We start from the raw sequence: 16,407 nt of genomic DNA on the forward strand, positions 1-16,407 counted from the left end.
AGACCTTAGATCACCCAATGCCCTACTGTTAACCCTCTCTGCTAGAAAGGGTGGGGTATTGAACAGAGATGGGCTGCTGAAGTACATACTCAAGTGGAGGAATTGAAGGAAGGAAAGCTGCTTCTTAAAGCATTGGTCAAGTATGGGCTGAGAAGCTGTGCTCTTTCATGCTGTGCTTATATTTGAGTACTGAGAAATAAAGCTGCCTTGAAAGAGACTTGGATGTGTCATGGAGCTTTTCCTCAGGCTGAGGAAGCAAGCCTGCTTTCTCACAGGCAGACAAGCAGCTGCACCCCTCGGCAGATAATTTGCTCAATGACTGATGAAGAAGTGTACTCCACAGCTGAGTGTTAGCATTTCACTGAAGAGTTTCATTTGGAATAGAAAATGCCAGCCTGGAAAGGGAGACGTTCTCAGTGGTATATCTCCTGTGGGAAACCAGGGGAGACTTCTTGCGGTAGACTTGGTGCTCCAGCATTCCTTTGAATAATCACTGCTTGTCTTAAAAAAGGTATTTGGGCTGTTGAATTCCTTGCTGCAATGTGTTTGCATTTTTAGATGCAAAGAAATTATCCAATTCACCTGTTCAGCCAACTGCCTTTTAATAAAAGTGAAGCAAAGCCACATAGTGGAAGGTTGTTTAAAGTGTTGAACTGCTTTATGAGTTAAAAGAAGGGTGTTAAAAAAAGTAGGAGGGCTGTAAGGGAGTAAAGCAGAGACAAGGAAACCAATTTCTAATAAGACATCATGGTTGTGGTATTATTAGTCACACTTTGTGAGAGATAAGGAAGCTATTAAAAGCATGTGACACATGGGGATTTTTGTCAGCAGAAAAGAACACAGCAACCCTCACTAGGAAGTGAGCAGTGCAGATGTTGGCTACAGGAGAGTCCTCTGGATTAGAGACAGATTACCATACACTGCAGCATCAACAGCACAACCCTTCCTTTGTGTAGTGCCCATCTCACCTAAATTTAACTCCTGCAGCATTTTCTGTGCCAATTGGCTAACTCTTCTATAACCTCTTCACAGCTAACTGTCCTGGCTCCTTCAGAAGGATCATGCAATCAGTCTGATTTTTCCTGTTCATTGTATTTCATAGTCTGGGAGACAGGAGTAGTTTTAAGGCAGTTTTGTTATGTGGTACATCATGGTACTGACTCTTTATAGAAATTGTCTTTCACCAATCAAAAGGGGTTTTTCGTTTTTTTCCCATCTGACTGATAAATGGAAATATGATTTGTTCAGATTCATAGCTGAGTAGATAACAGGGTAATAAGAGTCCTTGAATAGCCCAGATTATTGTTCTTTATTTCTATAAAATATGATATTATCTCATTTCTTTATTAAACCACATCTATTATCTGCTATGGTTATTAATAGCTCTGCTAAATAATTCATTGTGTGAAATTAATTTTCAAGAAAACTACAAATCTGAAAAGCCATCTGCAAACACTCTCTTCAAATGTCATTATTTCTGTCACTGCATGTGTGAAGATACATTTTTTAAGTTTACTCCTGTCTTGTAGCTAGGTTCCAAGCTAGTTCCTATGCAAGTAGTTGCAGGTGCCACCTTCTTAAGTAGCCTTTAATAATTCTTGCAACCCATGTTAAAACTCTTCTGAAGAATACTGTGACTTTGTCTTGCTGTCACTAGTTTCTAGTGCATTAAGTCTTGTCTCTAGATACTACTAGCTTGAACCAAGTCCTATAATTTTCTCCTGAACCTTTCTCTAAGTTAACAGTATTTTTGTTTCCTTTGCAAAGTGAGGGAGTTTAGAAAAGGCTTGATGATATTTTCTTGTGACTTTCACGTATCCTCCTGTGATTTCTCTTATATATTTTCTGACCTCCAGAGCTGATCGTAAAAGGGCTTTCATAATTTTACAATAACTTCTGTTTCTTTTTCTAGTTCTACATTTTGTGTCTAAATGCAGTGATTGTGACTGTCAGCTTCTGATTAATGGTTTCTAAAGCCAGGGATTGTGCTGTCAGACAGGTTGAATCTGATTTATGAAAACTTCAGCTGCAGAGGGACAACTTAACAATAATTGGTTTTCCTAGCTCCCCATCAATTGCTTCATCACTTAAGATTAACTCCTGCAGGAAATCATATCAGCAAAATCATCTGGCTCTCATGGGTTAGAGACTTCTATGTGTTTAAATATTTTTAAATATTCTTTCCCAGCTGACCACTTCTTTGAGTTATAAAGTGTTCCTATTATCCTCACATTGTGGATACTTTCACTTAAGGAGTCCATACATGACTTGTATTCCACCTATATGAAGAAGGACTACTCTCTTTTTGCAGTCCTGTCAGCCTACAGCAAGTGGAGTGGGGATGGGAGGACTCTCATGTGCTGATGACTGAAGAGGCTGCACATTCTTGTGCAACTTGTGTGAGAGTAGATGCTGAAAAGGAGAGGAAAAAGTGAAATAGACAGTTCCTCTTGATAGTCTGAAAGGAGTAGAAAATGAAGCAGGAGCAGGAACATGAATATTGCAGTGTAGGAATAATGTTAGAAGGAAAGGATCATCTAAAGGAAGGAATGCTTCCAAGGACAAAGAGCTAAATCAACATCAGTTAAAGTGCAAGAAAGCTGCTTCAGAAAGATCAGTTTGGAGACTGGAAGGGGCAAAGGCTGATTAAAATGAGTTTTCCAAGGACAAATACAGTTAGTCCCTGTCCACATTTAAATCCTACAAGACCATCACCTCAGGGCAGTCATAGTCAAGGACAGGACTGCTGTCTGTTCAGTTGGTCTGTGGGCCTAACCAAGCATGACTCCCTCGTTGCTGTGCCAATATATTTTTCACTAATTTTCTGCATGAAATCCCAACCTGAGGCATGGTGTCCAGTCTGCTTCTCCTTCTGCAGTTCCCACATATCCTTGTCTCCCATTCCGTCTGTCCTTTCCATGGACTCATTTTCCTCACAATTAAACATCTCGATGTCCTGATCAAGTTATTCCTTGTTACTTTAGTTACATCCTAGTCTTTCTTAAATCCTGATCTTCATAGTTTTGCAGCCCTGGTTTTAATACTCGCTTTGCTTCTGTAGAAACACTAAAGTTATTTTATGTTGCATTGGACTACTTTTTTTCACCAGCAGCATGTTGTATTTTCTGCTCTTGCTGGGTAATAAGCAGAAAATACCATTCTACAACTATTAATAACTACCCATTTTTCTAACAAGAGAGAAAAGCTGTCCCTGCAACAACCTGGACAGAAGTTATTTCCTTCACATGACAGCAGAGAAAAAAATGGTTTACTTCCTTCCTGTTTTAATGATCAGTCCTTCACAGAGTCACACCTGCAGTCCTCTCATTTCAGTCAGAAGATGAATATTATACCAGAATCGTTCAACAGCCAGAATGGTTTGAGTACATTTCTTTTCCTATGCCACTTGCAGTCAAGTGCTGGCACCTAAAACACTTACTTTAATTCTGTTCCAAGACATCTCCAGCAGAACATCTGTATGCATGTAGCTGGACAGTGATTTCGCTGCACAGAGCAGGCTGTGGCACTGGAAATTTTTGCTGTTACTGCTCAGCACTTGCAATTCTGTGCTCATCCCTTATTCCCTGCCTTCTAGCAATTAATCTGCCTGACCTGATCAGAAATAATGACCTGACAAAAAAAACCATTCCCTGGAGATGGTGGCTCAGTGTCATTGGCACCTCCCTCCAGCCTGTACTCAGCTCGTGTGCAGCCTAACAGGGGAGTTGTGTCCCAGCCAAGAGTAGCTGTGAGCTAAAGGGCAGGGGTGCTGTAACCAGACATGGGTGTTTGACCTGGAATAATACCTAACAGAACACAGTGCAGATCTGTACCACTTCGGATTCTGTTTGCTGCAAGATGCTCTCTCTTCTCACTGCTTCTGTAGCAGCCCTGTCTGTGCTGCCTCCAGTGACACGGCTGTACCCAGACAGACGCTGGCATCTCCAGGGGAGGTGTACTTTCTGTGTGATATAAAGCACTCAGCATAATCTGCTGGTGTAAATAGGCATTTTAACACTGCTTTCTATCCACTCAGAATCAATCATGCTTACCGTGACTACTTACTCAACAACCTTATCAGATCTCTTGTTGCTTACAGTTTTGCAGTTGAGGCATTCATTTTACATAAAAGATCTGCTTTTCTTTGGAACATGTATTGTAATTCTTCCTCATCTCTTGTTTTTTTTTAATTCACTGAAATACATTTGCACAAAAGCAGAAGACAAAATACACTTTTGGAAATACATGGCTATAGATATAGCTTTGATTTTTTGAACAGGAAGAATTCTAAATGCTTCTTTGTGTAATTCCTTCAAATAATCTTTATTTAAAATAACTTTAATAATAAATAAGCTAAAAATCTCTTGGGTGCTGAAAATCTGTCAGGAGTTTGTAGGTTTCCTATGCCAGGTGTTCCCTGTAAGTCAGACTAACATGTGTTTCTTTCCCCAGACAGTGAACATTATCTTTGAAAAAATCCCAGAGAATGAGAGTGGAGATGCTTGCCAAACTATTCAAGTTAATGTTCTGGACTGCGACACCATAGGCCAAGCCAAGGAGAAGAGCCTTCAGGCTTTCTTTAATAAGAATGGCTTTCTCTATGGTCTTCAGCTGGATGAAATTGGTCTTGGTAAGAGGATATCGCTGTGTTGTGTTTTCGTGGAGTTTACTGGTCTGTTGTGGAGTTTTCTTGTTAGGAATGCCTACCTTTGGCTTTGATTCTTTTTAGAGTTCATACAGAACATAGCTTTTGTGAGGAATTTCGAGGCAAAAACTAGACCATTTATGTTACCAGTTAGAACACTGAGCTATATCTGCTTCACTTCTGCAAGGACTTTAGCATTGCAGTTAACAAACAGATGTTATTTATTATACATGTATAATTCCTATATTCCTTTTCTGGGGTAAGTAAGGTGGTTGGCCCGTCCACCTTAGTACAGCCAGTTGTTACATTTTGTTAGTGGATAAGATGATATATCATGATTATCAAGTATTTTAGTCCTTATCTACTATTCCTCCTACCTCCCTTCCTTCCTTCCTTCCTACAGGCCTACATTGCCCTTGATCAGAAGAGCCTTCAAACAAGCTTATTTATAGGCAGATTAGGTTTATATAATAGTTTGCCTGTGACTCACAAAGTTACCTACAATATCTACAGATGTAAATAAGGCTGTTCCAGCAGATGAGTCAAACCACCTTTCCTTGTTGGGTTTTCAAGAGCCCAAGGTCAGATAAAAGTCTGTAGCTGCCAGCACCCTACCACTTCCCACGTACTCCAGTAGGAAACCTAACTAACTCTATATTGTTGGCACTTGTCACCTGCTGGCCTTGCTCCCTAAGATGTCGATCCTTCCTCACCTTCTCAGACTCTGTGTTGGCAAGTGTTCACAATTTGCTTTCATATCTGGTGTGTGTATCCCTTACAAGTGCCTGACCACCCTTCACAAGTACTATGGCAGTCTTGCGCAGCTCATTTTAGTGATCTCTTTGAAGTGGCTTGTGGAACCTTTCTTCTAGTCCCACTGTAACCTTAACAGCAGGGTACACTTGTGCAGCAGTATAGTGATTAGGTGAAAGCACCTCCAAAAACTCTGCCTTGACCAACACAAAGTGAAGCACCAAGACCTGCTGAAAGGGAAGCCACCCAGGCAATCACCACAGAAAAGGAATCAGAAGTATGGGAGTGCAAAACCACTTTCATGTGACCTAGCACAAGGATAGAGAGAAACAGCTCAGTTGGGAGTCCCTCGTCCAAAAATAGTTAGGTGTTGTTTTTCTTTACAAGTATCTGTATGGTGAGAATGCCATTGGGATGTAACTGTTTTCTGTTGCTGTCATACTGCAGAACTTGTGTCTGAGGAGCAGCAAAGAGAACTGTTAGATATTGATGGTTCCTCAGAGGTGATGGAGGATGGGATAAGGAAGCTAAATACCATCGGCCATTATGAGGTAAGCACAGAAGCCAGACCAATGAGTTGAGAAGCTGTTTCTCCACAGCTCTCAAATGTGATCTGCACAGCAGAATCTCGATTGATCTTGAAGACATAGCTGAGTGTCATCAACAGAAAGAAAGAATTGTGTGGCACACAACGTTCTTGCCAATGAGTCATGTTTTCTGTTATTGTTCAGAGGTTTCCTTGTTGTTGGGTTGCTTGGTTCAAACATACCATGTAAACTGTTACTTCTGTTGAGCATTTCATTTAAAACAGAATCTGATTTCCAGCTATGAACATTGCCTTGGGACTTTTTGAGTCTCTGCTGTTGAGATTTTGTTGTACCATGAGCAACTGCTTACCTCATCCCACCTCATATTTTGATTATCTGAACAGGCAGTATTGATACTTCTGAAATCTCATTGCAAGTCAGAATAAAAAGGATTGATGGCTTTTCTCTCTCTTTTCTTGATACCTCCTGTGTCAGTCTCTTCCCCTTTTTCTCTCTCTGTTTGTGCTTCCATCTGCTGTTGGCACTTGTACCATAAGTCTTCCCCTCTGCTTCCAGTTGTACCCATAAAGCAGTTGTTTGCAATGCTGCAATATCTGTCCATCCTTGCAACATCACTCAAAACCTGCAACTGGTGGCAGAGCCCTTCTGGGTGTAGCACGCTGTGAAAGTGTAGCAAGCAGCATTACTTCTCTAAGGAGTTTTCAGTGACACCAGTCAAAATAGAGAGTGAGATGTTGGAGGAGAGGGTGCAGCAGGTGATTGGCCTCAGGTGATATGGAAGTTCACATGTGATGCTTACAAATAGATTTTGGAAATGGAGGTTATCGTGCTGAGTGCTTTTAGAGATCTTTCCTCATGCCTCATTGAATTTGAAAGTCTGGCTCTTAACATGTTCATAAATTTTTATTTATTTAGAAGTTTCGCTGCTGTAGGTCTGTGCTGTGCAATGCAGTATGGTGCTCAGGAACCTGAGCCAGCACGGAACATGTTGCTGTCTGCATGAGCAAATACAGTGCCATCCATAGAGAAACAAGGACTCCTAGCAGGACTTTGTAGCCTGGGCAGAGGACAAGGCTGCTTAGATATGAAGCAAGCTTATTTGGAGTCACTTTACAGATTTCTGTAGGCATTTGTTGCTCTCCTTACCTCATGGGGGTCAGCAGTGAACCCAGATGTTCAGAGTCACCATCCAGTGGCTTTTCCTGTGCCCGTCTTGAATCTCATCTGTAGATGAACATGTGATCTCCTCCACTCCACTTGTAGAGATTTTGTACAAATTAGGACATTGTAGTGTTGCAGTTTGAGCCTGTGCAGCAAAGGTCAGTGTATCAGAATCAGATTAGGTGTTTGAACTTCTGTCTAATGTGGCAGTACCTGCCCTCTTTACCACAGGCAGCTATTGCAGGTGCTCCCTGCTTTTACCCAGCAGCCTTTTGCTCATCTGGGCCGTGGCTCATGGGTATCAGACCTCATGGCAAATAAGTCTGCTCCACTGGTCTCTGTCATCCCTGGGTATCTTTGTCCCAGCCCTTGTTTTGTCTGAGGTTTCTGCAGGCAATGGTTTCTTGCAGATGCAAGTTAGGTAGGAGGCTCAGTTGTTTTTGCAAAGCTGTAACTACACTAATTATAGCTTAGCAGCTGCCTTATGGAAATTGTACTGCATGTCTCTTAGATATTTTCGTTCACATTTTCTGGCACTGACAAAATAATGTACATTTTAGGCAAAAGCTCAGTGGCATTTTAGGCAGTAGTTTAGTGGCAAGTATTAGCCATTAGCATATCTTGGTTTTTTTCTTGTATGCATATTGATACAAAAAGGATTGTAAAAGTGTCTAGATAGCAAGAAGAAGGAACATTGCATACACACTGTGAGGGCAGTAACATTGCCTGACAAATTCCGACTTACATTTCAACAATGCCTGTAATTTTTCTTTTTGTTTGCCAGCCTTACATGCTAGAAAGGAACCAGATGTTTGAAATTAGGAAGTACCATCAAATCTTTTTAAGACACTGGAGCATTAGGGTTGTGTTATGAAGGTCCCAGAGTCACCAATCAATCTTGAAAAAGCAGACTTAGTTTCTACACAGGTTTTTAAAATATGCAAGAATGGTACATTTACATTTTTGTGTAGTGTTTGTGAAGAGAAAAAAATCCACTGTGTTAGACTCTCATGTGCCTCTGGCCTGTGTGCTACTTTTGGTCTAATTTTTTGGCTCCTAGGAGAGTTACTGATATGTTTATTTATGAGGTCTGTACTATCACTTCCATGAGAATAACCACAAGCCATGACAAGAAAGTTGCTAATTATCTTGACATCCTGTTCCCCACCCAAGAAGAGAGCTAGACAGTCACTTTCAGATCTGCTGTCCGGTCACAGATCTCCAGTTTCTCAACTGATACCAGTATCACACATTCCAGGAGCAAGCAGAGCCCCGTAGAGCAGGTCTGAATGTGTGATCCCGGGAGCTCAATGACAGGAACTGGATTACAGTGAGGACAGGAGGCCTGGGGAACAGGAGCCATAGAGCCACACTACCACGCCTTCTGTTTTCCAAAGTAGCCGTATTCCATGTTGTGTGGATTGGAAGAGATCTCTCTTTGTTTGTCCCCCTCAGTAATGCAGCTGACAAAGCAAAGATACTTTGAGGTGTCCATGGGAGCAGCGCACCACAAAAAGTGATTCAGACAGCAAGATGCAAAAAGAAGGGGGTTTTTGTAATGTTGGTGGTTTTTTTTAATTGGATCACATTGAAAGAAACAGCAAGTATGGCTGCTGCAGTCATGCCAAAGAAGGAAAGCATGGTCTACTCACTGCTAAAAGCATAATTTGTCCCAAAAATAAAACCTAGAGTGTGGGCTTTGGTCATGGCTGCACTGCAGCACTGCCTCTGATTCCCAGAAGGAAGCACTGTTCTCCCTCTGAGCTCTGCCCATCTCCCTTGGGACAGAAGCCAACACATTTCAGCACTGAGCTGCCCTCCTACTTCTTGGGGAGGGAATGGAGGCAGCATGTTGCCCACGTCTCTCCAGGAGGGGGTTAGCTGCTGGGTAGCACTGTTCCTGTTTATCTATCTTCAGGGCCAAGTAGGAGGACTGTCTGGGTGTTTGTATCACCTCACAGGCTAGCCTTAGAGCATATTCCTATTTGTAGTGCAGTTTTCAAGTGTTCTGTGCTATCTAAAATAGTTCTGAAACTCTGTGTGATAGATGGAATCTCTGCAAAAAAATCTTACTTATAAAATAGATTGCATTTACTTTCCGGGAGCAAATGTAAGTGCAGATTTTTTTGGCACAAGACACAGCTTTTGATAGAGTATCTTAATGTTTAAACTGGTTTCTCACACCAGGCTGGCTGCCAAGGTTTAAAAAACACTTAAATTATTTTGGCAGAGATCCCTTCCTAGAACTGGCCGGTTGTTTTTGTAATTATAGAGGCAAGTACACTAGCACTTGGCAAGACTCAACATTTGATAGCAGAGCAGTGGTGTAGTTCTCAGTGGGAGCCATTTTTTAGTTACTCTTTGACAATAAAAGCATGGCTTGCCAGTTTGTTTTAAAGATAATGCGTAACATCCTGGCAGCACTATAAATTCAGGGAAGGAGGAGGTAGATTTTTCCTAGAAATCCCAAGATGGTAAGATAAGGATCTTGATCTTACTGTGTATAAATATTTTGCTCAGTTTGAAAATAGTTCTTGGGAGCACCAGACTAAACCCTCAAAATTGCCCCTCCGTAGGACACAGGTAGAACAGACTGAGCTGAAAGAAAGGGGACCAGAAGAGAATTCATCTTTGTGTGCACCTCCCTGCCTCACCTTCCCATAAGATCCTATTGCACTGGAGCCAGAGAATTTAACCTGAGAAATCTATAGAAAGATGGGTGCCAGAAACAGCACAGAGCAGTACATGAAAATGACAACGTCCACATATGGGCTGAACTAGAAAAATCGAAGGAAGGGAAAGGTCTTCAAGGCTGGTGCATTGGAAGAGGTGCCTTCCCACCTGGCTGGGTAATCCTGACAAAGTGCAGCTACTGCCCGTGCCTGAAAGCCCAGCCCTGGCTGCCTGCTGAAAGCTGTGCACACTGTGGGGAGAATGAAGTGGGCTGGGCTGCCCTGCACTGCCATGGGCTGAGGGACAGAGGAAATGAAACTGAGGCTTTCATGAATTCTAAGCAGTTTTGTTTCAGCATGATGTTTGTTTTTGCTTTCAGATTTCAAATGGAGCAACCATAAAAGTCTTCAAAAAGAAGGCAAATAGCCGATCAGGTAACAGGGACTGCAACCTATTTTAACTTTTGTGTGGAATGGTTGGGAATGCAGAGAACTGAGCTGTGACAGATTGTATCTTGGTCAGTTGGAGGTCAGAGAAATGGGTACTTGGATATACTTGAGCCAAGTGAAGAGCCCTGGCTCTGGGCCTCTGGCAGGCATGGTGAGCCTAAAAGGAGGAAAGGAGGCAAAGGAAAGAAGGACAGAAGGGCTTACAGTCCTCAGCAAATGATTGCTTGGAGATACAGGCTCATAGGCAGGAAAGCAGGACAGGGGAGCCCAGGTGACACAAAGCGCTGACTTGTTGAAACCAACCCAGGGAACATGCCTCTCCCTGGTGCCCAGAACTGTGCATCACAGACATAGTGCTGCACTGTCCAGAGACAGGAGTGATAAAACCCCCACTCTTCGGTAATTTTCCTTATTCTCTTGACTGTGTTTCTGAAAGCTCTGACTTGGCTGTCTCAACAGCATGTCAGGAGATACAGGGTGCTTACAGAGGAGGTCAGTTCATCTCACCCAGCCCTGTAACGCAGGTTGCTCCCACCCAGCTGGTGGATGAGGGCAGAACTTTCTGTAGCCCCTGTGAAAAAACACACTCCTAACACGTGTTTCCTTATCATCAGTGTTAGGAGAGACGTTCTCATCTCACTGGGGTGGCCTCTCCCTCAGCAAAAATGAGGTTGTCTGTTCCCAGCCATTACATTCAAGCCTGACCTCAGCCTACTTGCACTCAGCACTCTTAGAGACTTAAACCACTGCAATCATCTTACCTTGTCCTCCCTTCAGAGGAGCTGTGATTGCTGCCAGCTTACCCCTGCAGCAGATAGGATGCTGTACCTTAGTGGTTCAAGCTACAGGTTGTCACTAGGGAGGTGCACAGGGCCTGTGCATTTCTCAGAGGCTTCCCCCACACTGCAGGCAGGAAAGGATGACACTGACGGCTTGCTGGGCATTCTGGATGCACTCTGTTGCATGGCCCAGAGACCAGCAGAACTCACAAGCTTGTAGCCATGTGTTTCATTAATGGCTGTTTGCTCTCTGCTTTTGTTGTTTAGATGTGGACTACTCAGATGAACACTGTCATTTGGTGAGTTGAGTCATTACACTGCTAAGTGGTAGATTTAATACTGAGCTGTATTTGGATCTGTGTAATCTCTCTAATCTCTTCATGACAGATTTTACCAGACTCGGAAGCAAACAAAGATGTAAAGGGAGCAGGTCACAAAGGAAAGCAAAAATTCAAAGTGAAAGAAATGTATCTCACAAAACTTCTGTCAACCAAGGTAAACTGTAAAGGCTTTCTTTTGGGGGAGGGCTGATGTTGTCTTGGCTAGTTTAGCATAACAGAAACACAAATTAAACCAGAAACTGTGCAGACTTCCTGTGTGTAAATCAAATATTAAATGAAAAGGTAGCATATAAAAAATCACTGCGCTAACTATGGCTATGACCATCTGCAAAGAGAGACACATTTCAGGTTTTCTAACGCTAGGGTTCTAAAATTGTCTATTACACATAGTATCTCCTCAGTAAGCACAACCTTTTTTTCAGGTTAAAGAAAAAAGGTTGTTATTTAGCTTATGGAAAGTGAGTTTTTACCACAGAGTTCCATAGAGTGAGAATGAACCCTTTTGGAATGACAGCTTTCAGTCAACAATCTCCTCACTCTGCTCTAGAGTTTGCCCAGCTTAGAGACAACTTCTGAAGCCTGAGTTTCACAAAATACTGCCCATAAAATGAAATAATCTGTTAGGGTTTCAGATTAAGCATTCAAAATAACCAGATTAATTTTAAAAGCAAGGTCCTTAGGATTTATAATACAACTACCTAATTTATACAATGTGCATTCCATAGGAATAAATCCTGCTCACTCCCTCCAGTAACGTCATCTTGTTTCTGACTTACTCAAAATGGTTAGAAAACTCTTTGCAACAGCATATTGCATTAAATATTAATGGACACACAACACTGAGAGCTGTGCAAGAGGCCTGAAGGGATGATCATTATAGACTTCTTGCATTTAAAAATCTATCAATCATTATTTAATTAGGTTGTTGATAGCATCTGAAGTAATTTGGGAGAGTCCCTAAAGTGAGAGTGAAGACTGGTCATTTCTCATTACCTGCGAAAACTAACATGAGCCCTCAGGAACTGCTGGAGTAAACCAGTAATGTCTTATGGTGGAAGACTGAGATACAGAAAAAAAGTTCAGGCTCTTTAGAAACAGTCCTTTTAAAGGGCTTTAAATTAATCATCTCCTTCTCCAAAGTAAGACACTGCCCTGAACAACAGAGCTGTGAAATTCCTCTCGTGATAGGCTGTGCACTAAAGGCAATTGCATCACACCATCTCTCTGCTCCCCTCTCTCCCATACATGCACACAGACACAATTGTGAGAGTTTACCACATGAAGTGAACTGGCCAGTATTCATCAAGGCCCTGGGATATGCTTAAATCCTTCTTGTCAAGAGAAGATTGTGCCGAACTGAGCTTCAGAACAGATGTGAAGAAAAAAAAGCACAAAACAGTGTTTTGCTTTGTTTGCCTCTACTTATGAATACTCTGTGACTATGTCAGTGAGTCCAGCAGCAACCAAACCCTTCCTTTAGTGCGCCAAATATCTTCCCTTTTGTATCAGAAATACCCAGTTTTCAGTTCTTCTCTCTAACATTAGTGTGTTCTTATAGCACCCAAAGCTGTTATCCTAGAATTAGATCAAATGCCAGAGCCACTTGGCTATGAAGTGTTGATGAGCACGTGTTGAGCACGTGTCACAGATGGCACCTTGAAGACCAGTGCTCTAGGAAACAGGCTAAACTGCTTTTTCTCACCTCCCTCTTACTTGCAGTCACAAATTCCAATGCCTTTAGCAACAGTGGCAACAGGATCCCAAGAGTTGATGTTGTCTTTATTAGCCCAAGTGGTTCTTCCCACCTATGTTTTATCGTAGAGTTCAACACAATTCTCCTGTCAGCAGAGAAACAGGACATGTGACATATGGAAGGAGCTCACTGTGGTGTATTGTAGTCTCATTTTTGTTACTGTCTTGTTTGCCAGTAACCTATGGCCTCAATGTTTGCCACAAGCATATTGTAATTTCTGTGTGTGGTTGTCTTGGGGCACACTAAGCTCTCTGAGGTAAAAGATCCTATTCTTTTCTCGTGTAATAATAACAGAATATTAACTTTGTTACTTTCAGGTTGCAATTCATTCAGTTGTTGAAAAGCTCTTCAGGAGCATTTGGAGTTTACCCAACAATAAAGCACCTGTTGCCATCAAGTACTTTTTTGACTTTTTGGATGCCCAGGCTGAGAGCAAAAAAATTACTGATCCTGATGTGGTCCACATATGGAAAACCAACAGGTATGCCCATGGGATGCATGTGCTTTCTGAAAATGTAGTTGCAAAGATGGAATGTGTCATGTGTGATCAGAAGAGTAAGATTTTGGCGTGTCTGGGAATAAGATGTGGTTTGGCTTTGTGGATAACAGTAACTTTAGTGTATTGATTCAATACAACACAAGCCACCAGAGCTTCCAGGTCTGTGCAGTCTGCACACTGACTTCACACTCTGAAAAAAGTAGCTGTGGATTGAGAGCATTGTTTGAAGCTGGGTGCCTGACAGATGTGTTTGTTCCATAGCCTTTGTTCCCTGACCCCTTTTTTAACTTGAAGAAGCAGCCCAGGAATGTGCTTCATTCCATGAGTGCAGTTGCAATTAAGAACCATTTTAAAGCAGTTGTGCTACTTGAGCAGTCAATTTTAAAGATGTTTGTTCTTTCTCTGTCTAGTCTTCCTCTTCGCTTCTGGGTGAACATCCTGAAGAATCCCCAGTTTGTCTTTGATATTAAGAAGACTTCACACATAGATGGCTGTTTGTCTGTAATCGCACAAGCTTTCATGGATGCCTTTTCTCTCGCAGAGCAGACACTGGGGAAGGTAACACTGCCCCTCCAGTCTACTAATTTCTCAACCAAAGTCTTTTTCAACTATATAATGATTGAGATGATGAAGTCCTGGATCTGCTGATATTGGGGGCAGAATTGTCAGGGACCTAATTAAGCTGGGTTTCCATTCCTCGTTGCTCAGTCTCCTGAGACTTTGAGGAATTCACCAGTAGACAGATACAGCTACTGTATCTAAAAATGCCTTATTTATAGTTACCTGCTGCTTGTTTTCTCTGCAGTTCAGTTCTGCACAATGTGTTTACACAATATGTGGCAGAGGTGGAAATTGTAAGATTTTAATGAAGTTTTAATGTAGTTTTAAACAAGGGTCTTAAAAGTATTAACATTATTTGATAAGTAGTCCAAATTTTGTCTGCCACACACCAGTGTGCAGAAGACTCATACAATAAGCTAGTGGAAGCTGTAAGAATACTGAGAGACCTCTGAAGTTTGAAACAGTTCCTTTCACATGTGTTAGCTACTCCCTTTTTATATGCAAAATTATTTGCTGGAGCAACAAGTTCAGAAATCTTACATTCAAAAACTCTTTAGTACAGTGTCTGGAACTCTGGAGATCAGAAATACTTCATTTTCCCCCAGGGTATTTTCCTTTTCTTTGGACCAAAGCAGGAAGCATTTGTTCAGGCTCATGCTACCAAGAAAAACAGGCTAGAGACTTTTTAGCCTAAAAGAATTTATATAAAAATTGACTAATTTCCTATGTGATCTGATCCAACTGCTCAGCTGTTAAAGGGAAATAGTAAATAATGTGCTTATTTATCTTACTTTAGTAGTGAGTATCATAAATTAAAGCTAATCACATCACTTCCTTGATGGAAAAACTACAAATGAGCATGGTTGTTAGGTTTCTGTGCTAAACATCCACTGTGAAGTATTGTTTGAAACATCTCCTGTTAGCTATTTGAAAAGGGGTGCTGAACCCTGATAAAGGTTTGCAATACAGTAAACATCTTGTGACCTTTTAGTACTAAGATGTATTTACTTTCATGATTGGCTTTGATCTTGAAACATCTTTTAGCCATTTAGAAAACAAACATTTAAATTATTTCATCACACATTGGAAACAGTGGTGACAAGCTATCACATGGTTGTGTCATTTATTGCCCAAAACTTCAACAGGAAACTACCAGCCCCCACTTTTACATTTTGAAAATAAGTTTTCCAGGTGGGGCCTTGGCTCCTATCACAAGTGTCAGTACTTATTTCCTCAAATGAGCCTAAACCTCACGGGTAGGTTCAGTGCTGACCTGGATTGTTGAAGTCCTGGGGTGAAAAAAAAAAATCCTTTTGGCTGTGTGTGTCTGGCAGTCAGCTCTCCATGCTCTCAAACCCCTGAGGGAAGTAGGGACCAGAGAAATTTAGGGGAACCTCTGCCAGGACAATGTCTAACAAGACTCTGGTGTTACTGCCAGGGAACTTTCCTTTCAGCAGTACTGCTGAATCCTGTGTGTAAATAGGGTATCAGCCCCGGGCCTTTGGTTCAGCTTTCACAATCTTTCAGGTCTAGGGACCTGTAAGGAGGAAGTGAGAAAGAAAAATATGTCTGAGGGACAAAACGTCATCACTCCTGATGTCAACAGAAATAATTACATGGCAACTGTCATGAAACACAGTACACTATTAGTGAGGTCCTGCCTCTGGTTTGCATCTTTGTTTCATAACCTTGGTTCCTTGTATATAACCACAGCAAAGAAAAATGAGTCACACAGACACAATTAGATGCAATTAACTGTGTGGAGGTGGAACCTTAGGAATTCTGTGCTGGGAAAAGTTACAAGGCTTCAATTTTTTTCTTTTAAGGAAGCACCAACAAATAAACTTCTCTATGCTAAGGACATTCCGCTCTACAAGAAGGAGGTGAAAGCGTACTACAAAGCCATCAGGGATCTGCCTCCATTGACCACTGCAGAGGTTGAAGAATTTCTAGCTCAGGAATCTAAGGTATGGTTGAGAAGCAGCAACTTCATTTGCTTTCATGTTAAGTTTGGGTTTTTTTAAAGAAGTATCTGACCAGAACTGTTTTCTGTTTTAGAAACATGAAAATGAATTTAATGAGAAAGTGGCCTTGTTTGAAATCTACAAATACATAGTGAAATACTATGATGAGGTAAGCACATTTGCAATTTCTGCTTAATCCTTAATGTGGGGCTTGATGCAGTAACCAAGGGCTGGGCTGCTGGGCAAGCTGCTGGCTGCCACTCCAGAGGCAGCCCCTCTGT

The 16,407-nt window shown here is 41.7% G+C and overlaps 1 protein-coding gene across 1 annotated transcript in view; it reads left to right on the plus strand.

The window, feature by feature from the left end:
* PLXNC1 (plexin C1) overlaps positions 1 to 16,407 on the plus strand; it is a 70,940-nt gene that overhangs the window by 49,772 nt on the left and 4,761 nt on the right. The window contains exons 22-30 of the mRNA XM_010410946.3: positions 4,453 to 4,630; positions 5,846 to 5,949; positions 10,160 to 10,214; positions 11,276 to 11,307; positions 11,396 to 11,503; positions 13,420 to 13,583; positions 14,012 to 14,159; positions 15,989 to 16,129; positions 16,221 to 16,295. Of these exons, the coding sequence (XP_010409248.2) occupies positions 4,453 to 4,630; positions 5,846 to 5,949; positions 10,160 to 10,214; positions 11,276 to 11,307; positions 11,396 to 11,503; positions 13,420 to 13,583; positions 14,012 to 14,159; positions 15,989 to 16,129; positions 16,221 to 16,295 (1,005 nt within the window). The remainder of the gene's footprint in view (positions 1 to 4,452; positions 4,631 to 5,845; positions 5,950 to 10,159; positions 10,215 to 11,275; positions 11,308 to 11,395; positions 11,504 to 13,419; positions 13,584 to 14,011; positions 14,160 to 15,988; positions 16,130 to 16,220; positions 16,296 to 16,407) is intronic.

This window comes from Corvus cornix, chromosome 1A (assembly GCF_000738735.6).
Source record: "Corvus cornix cornix isolate S_Up_H32 chromosome 1A, ASM73873v5, whole genome shotgun sequence".
NCBI classification, from domain to species: Eukaryota; Metazoa; Chordata; class Aves; order Passeriformes; family Corvidae; genus Corvus; species Corvus cornix.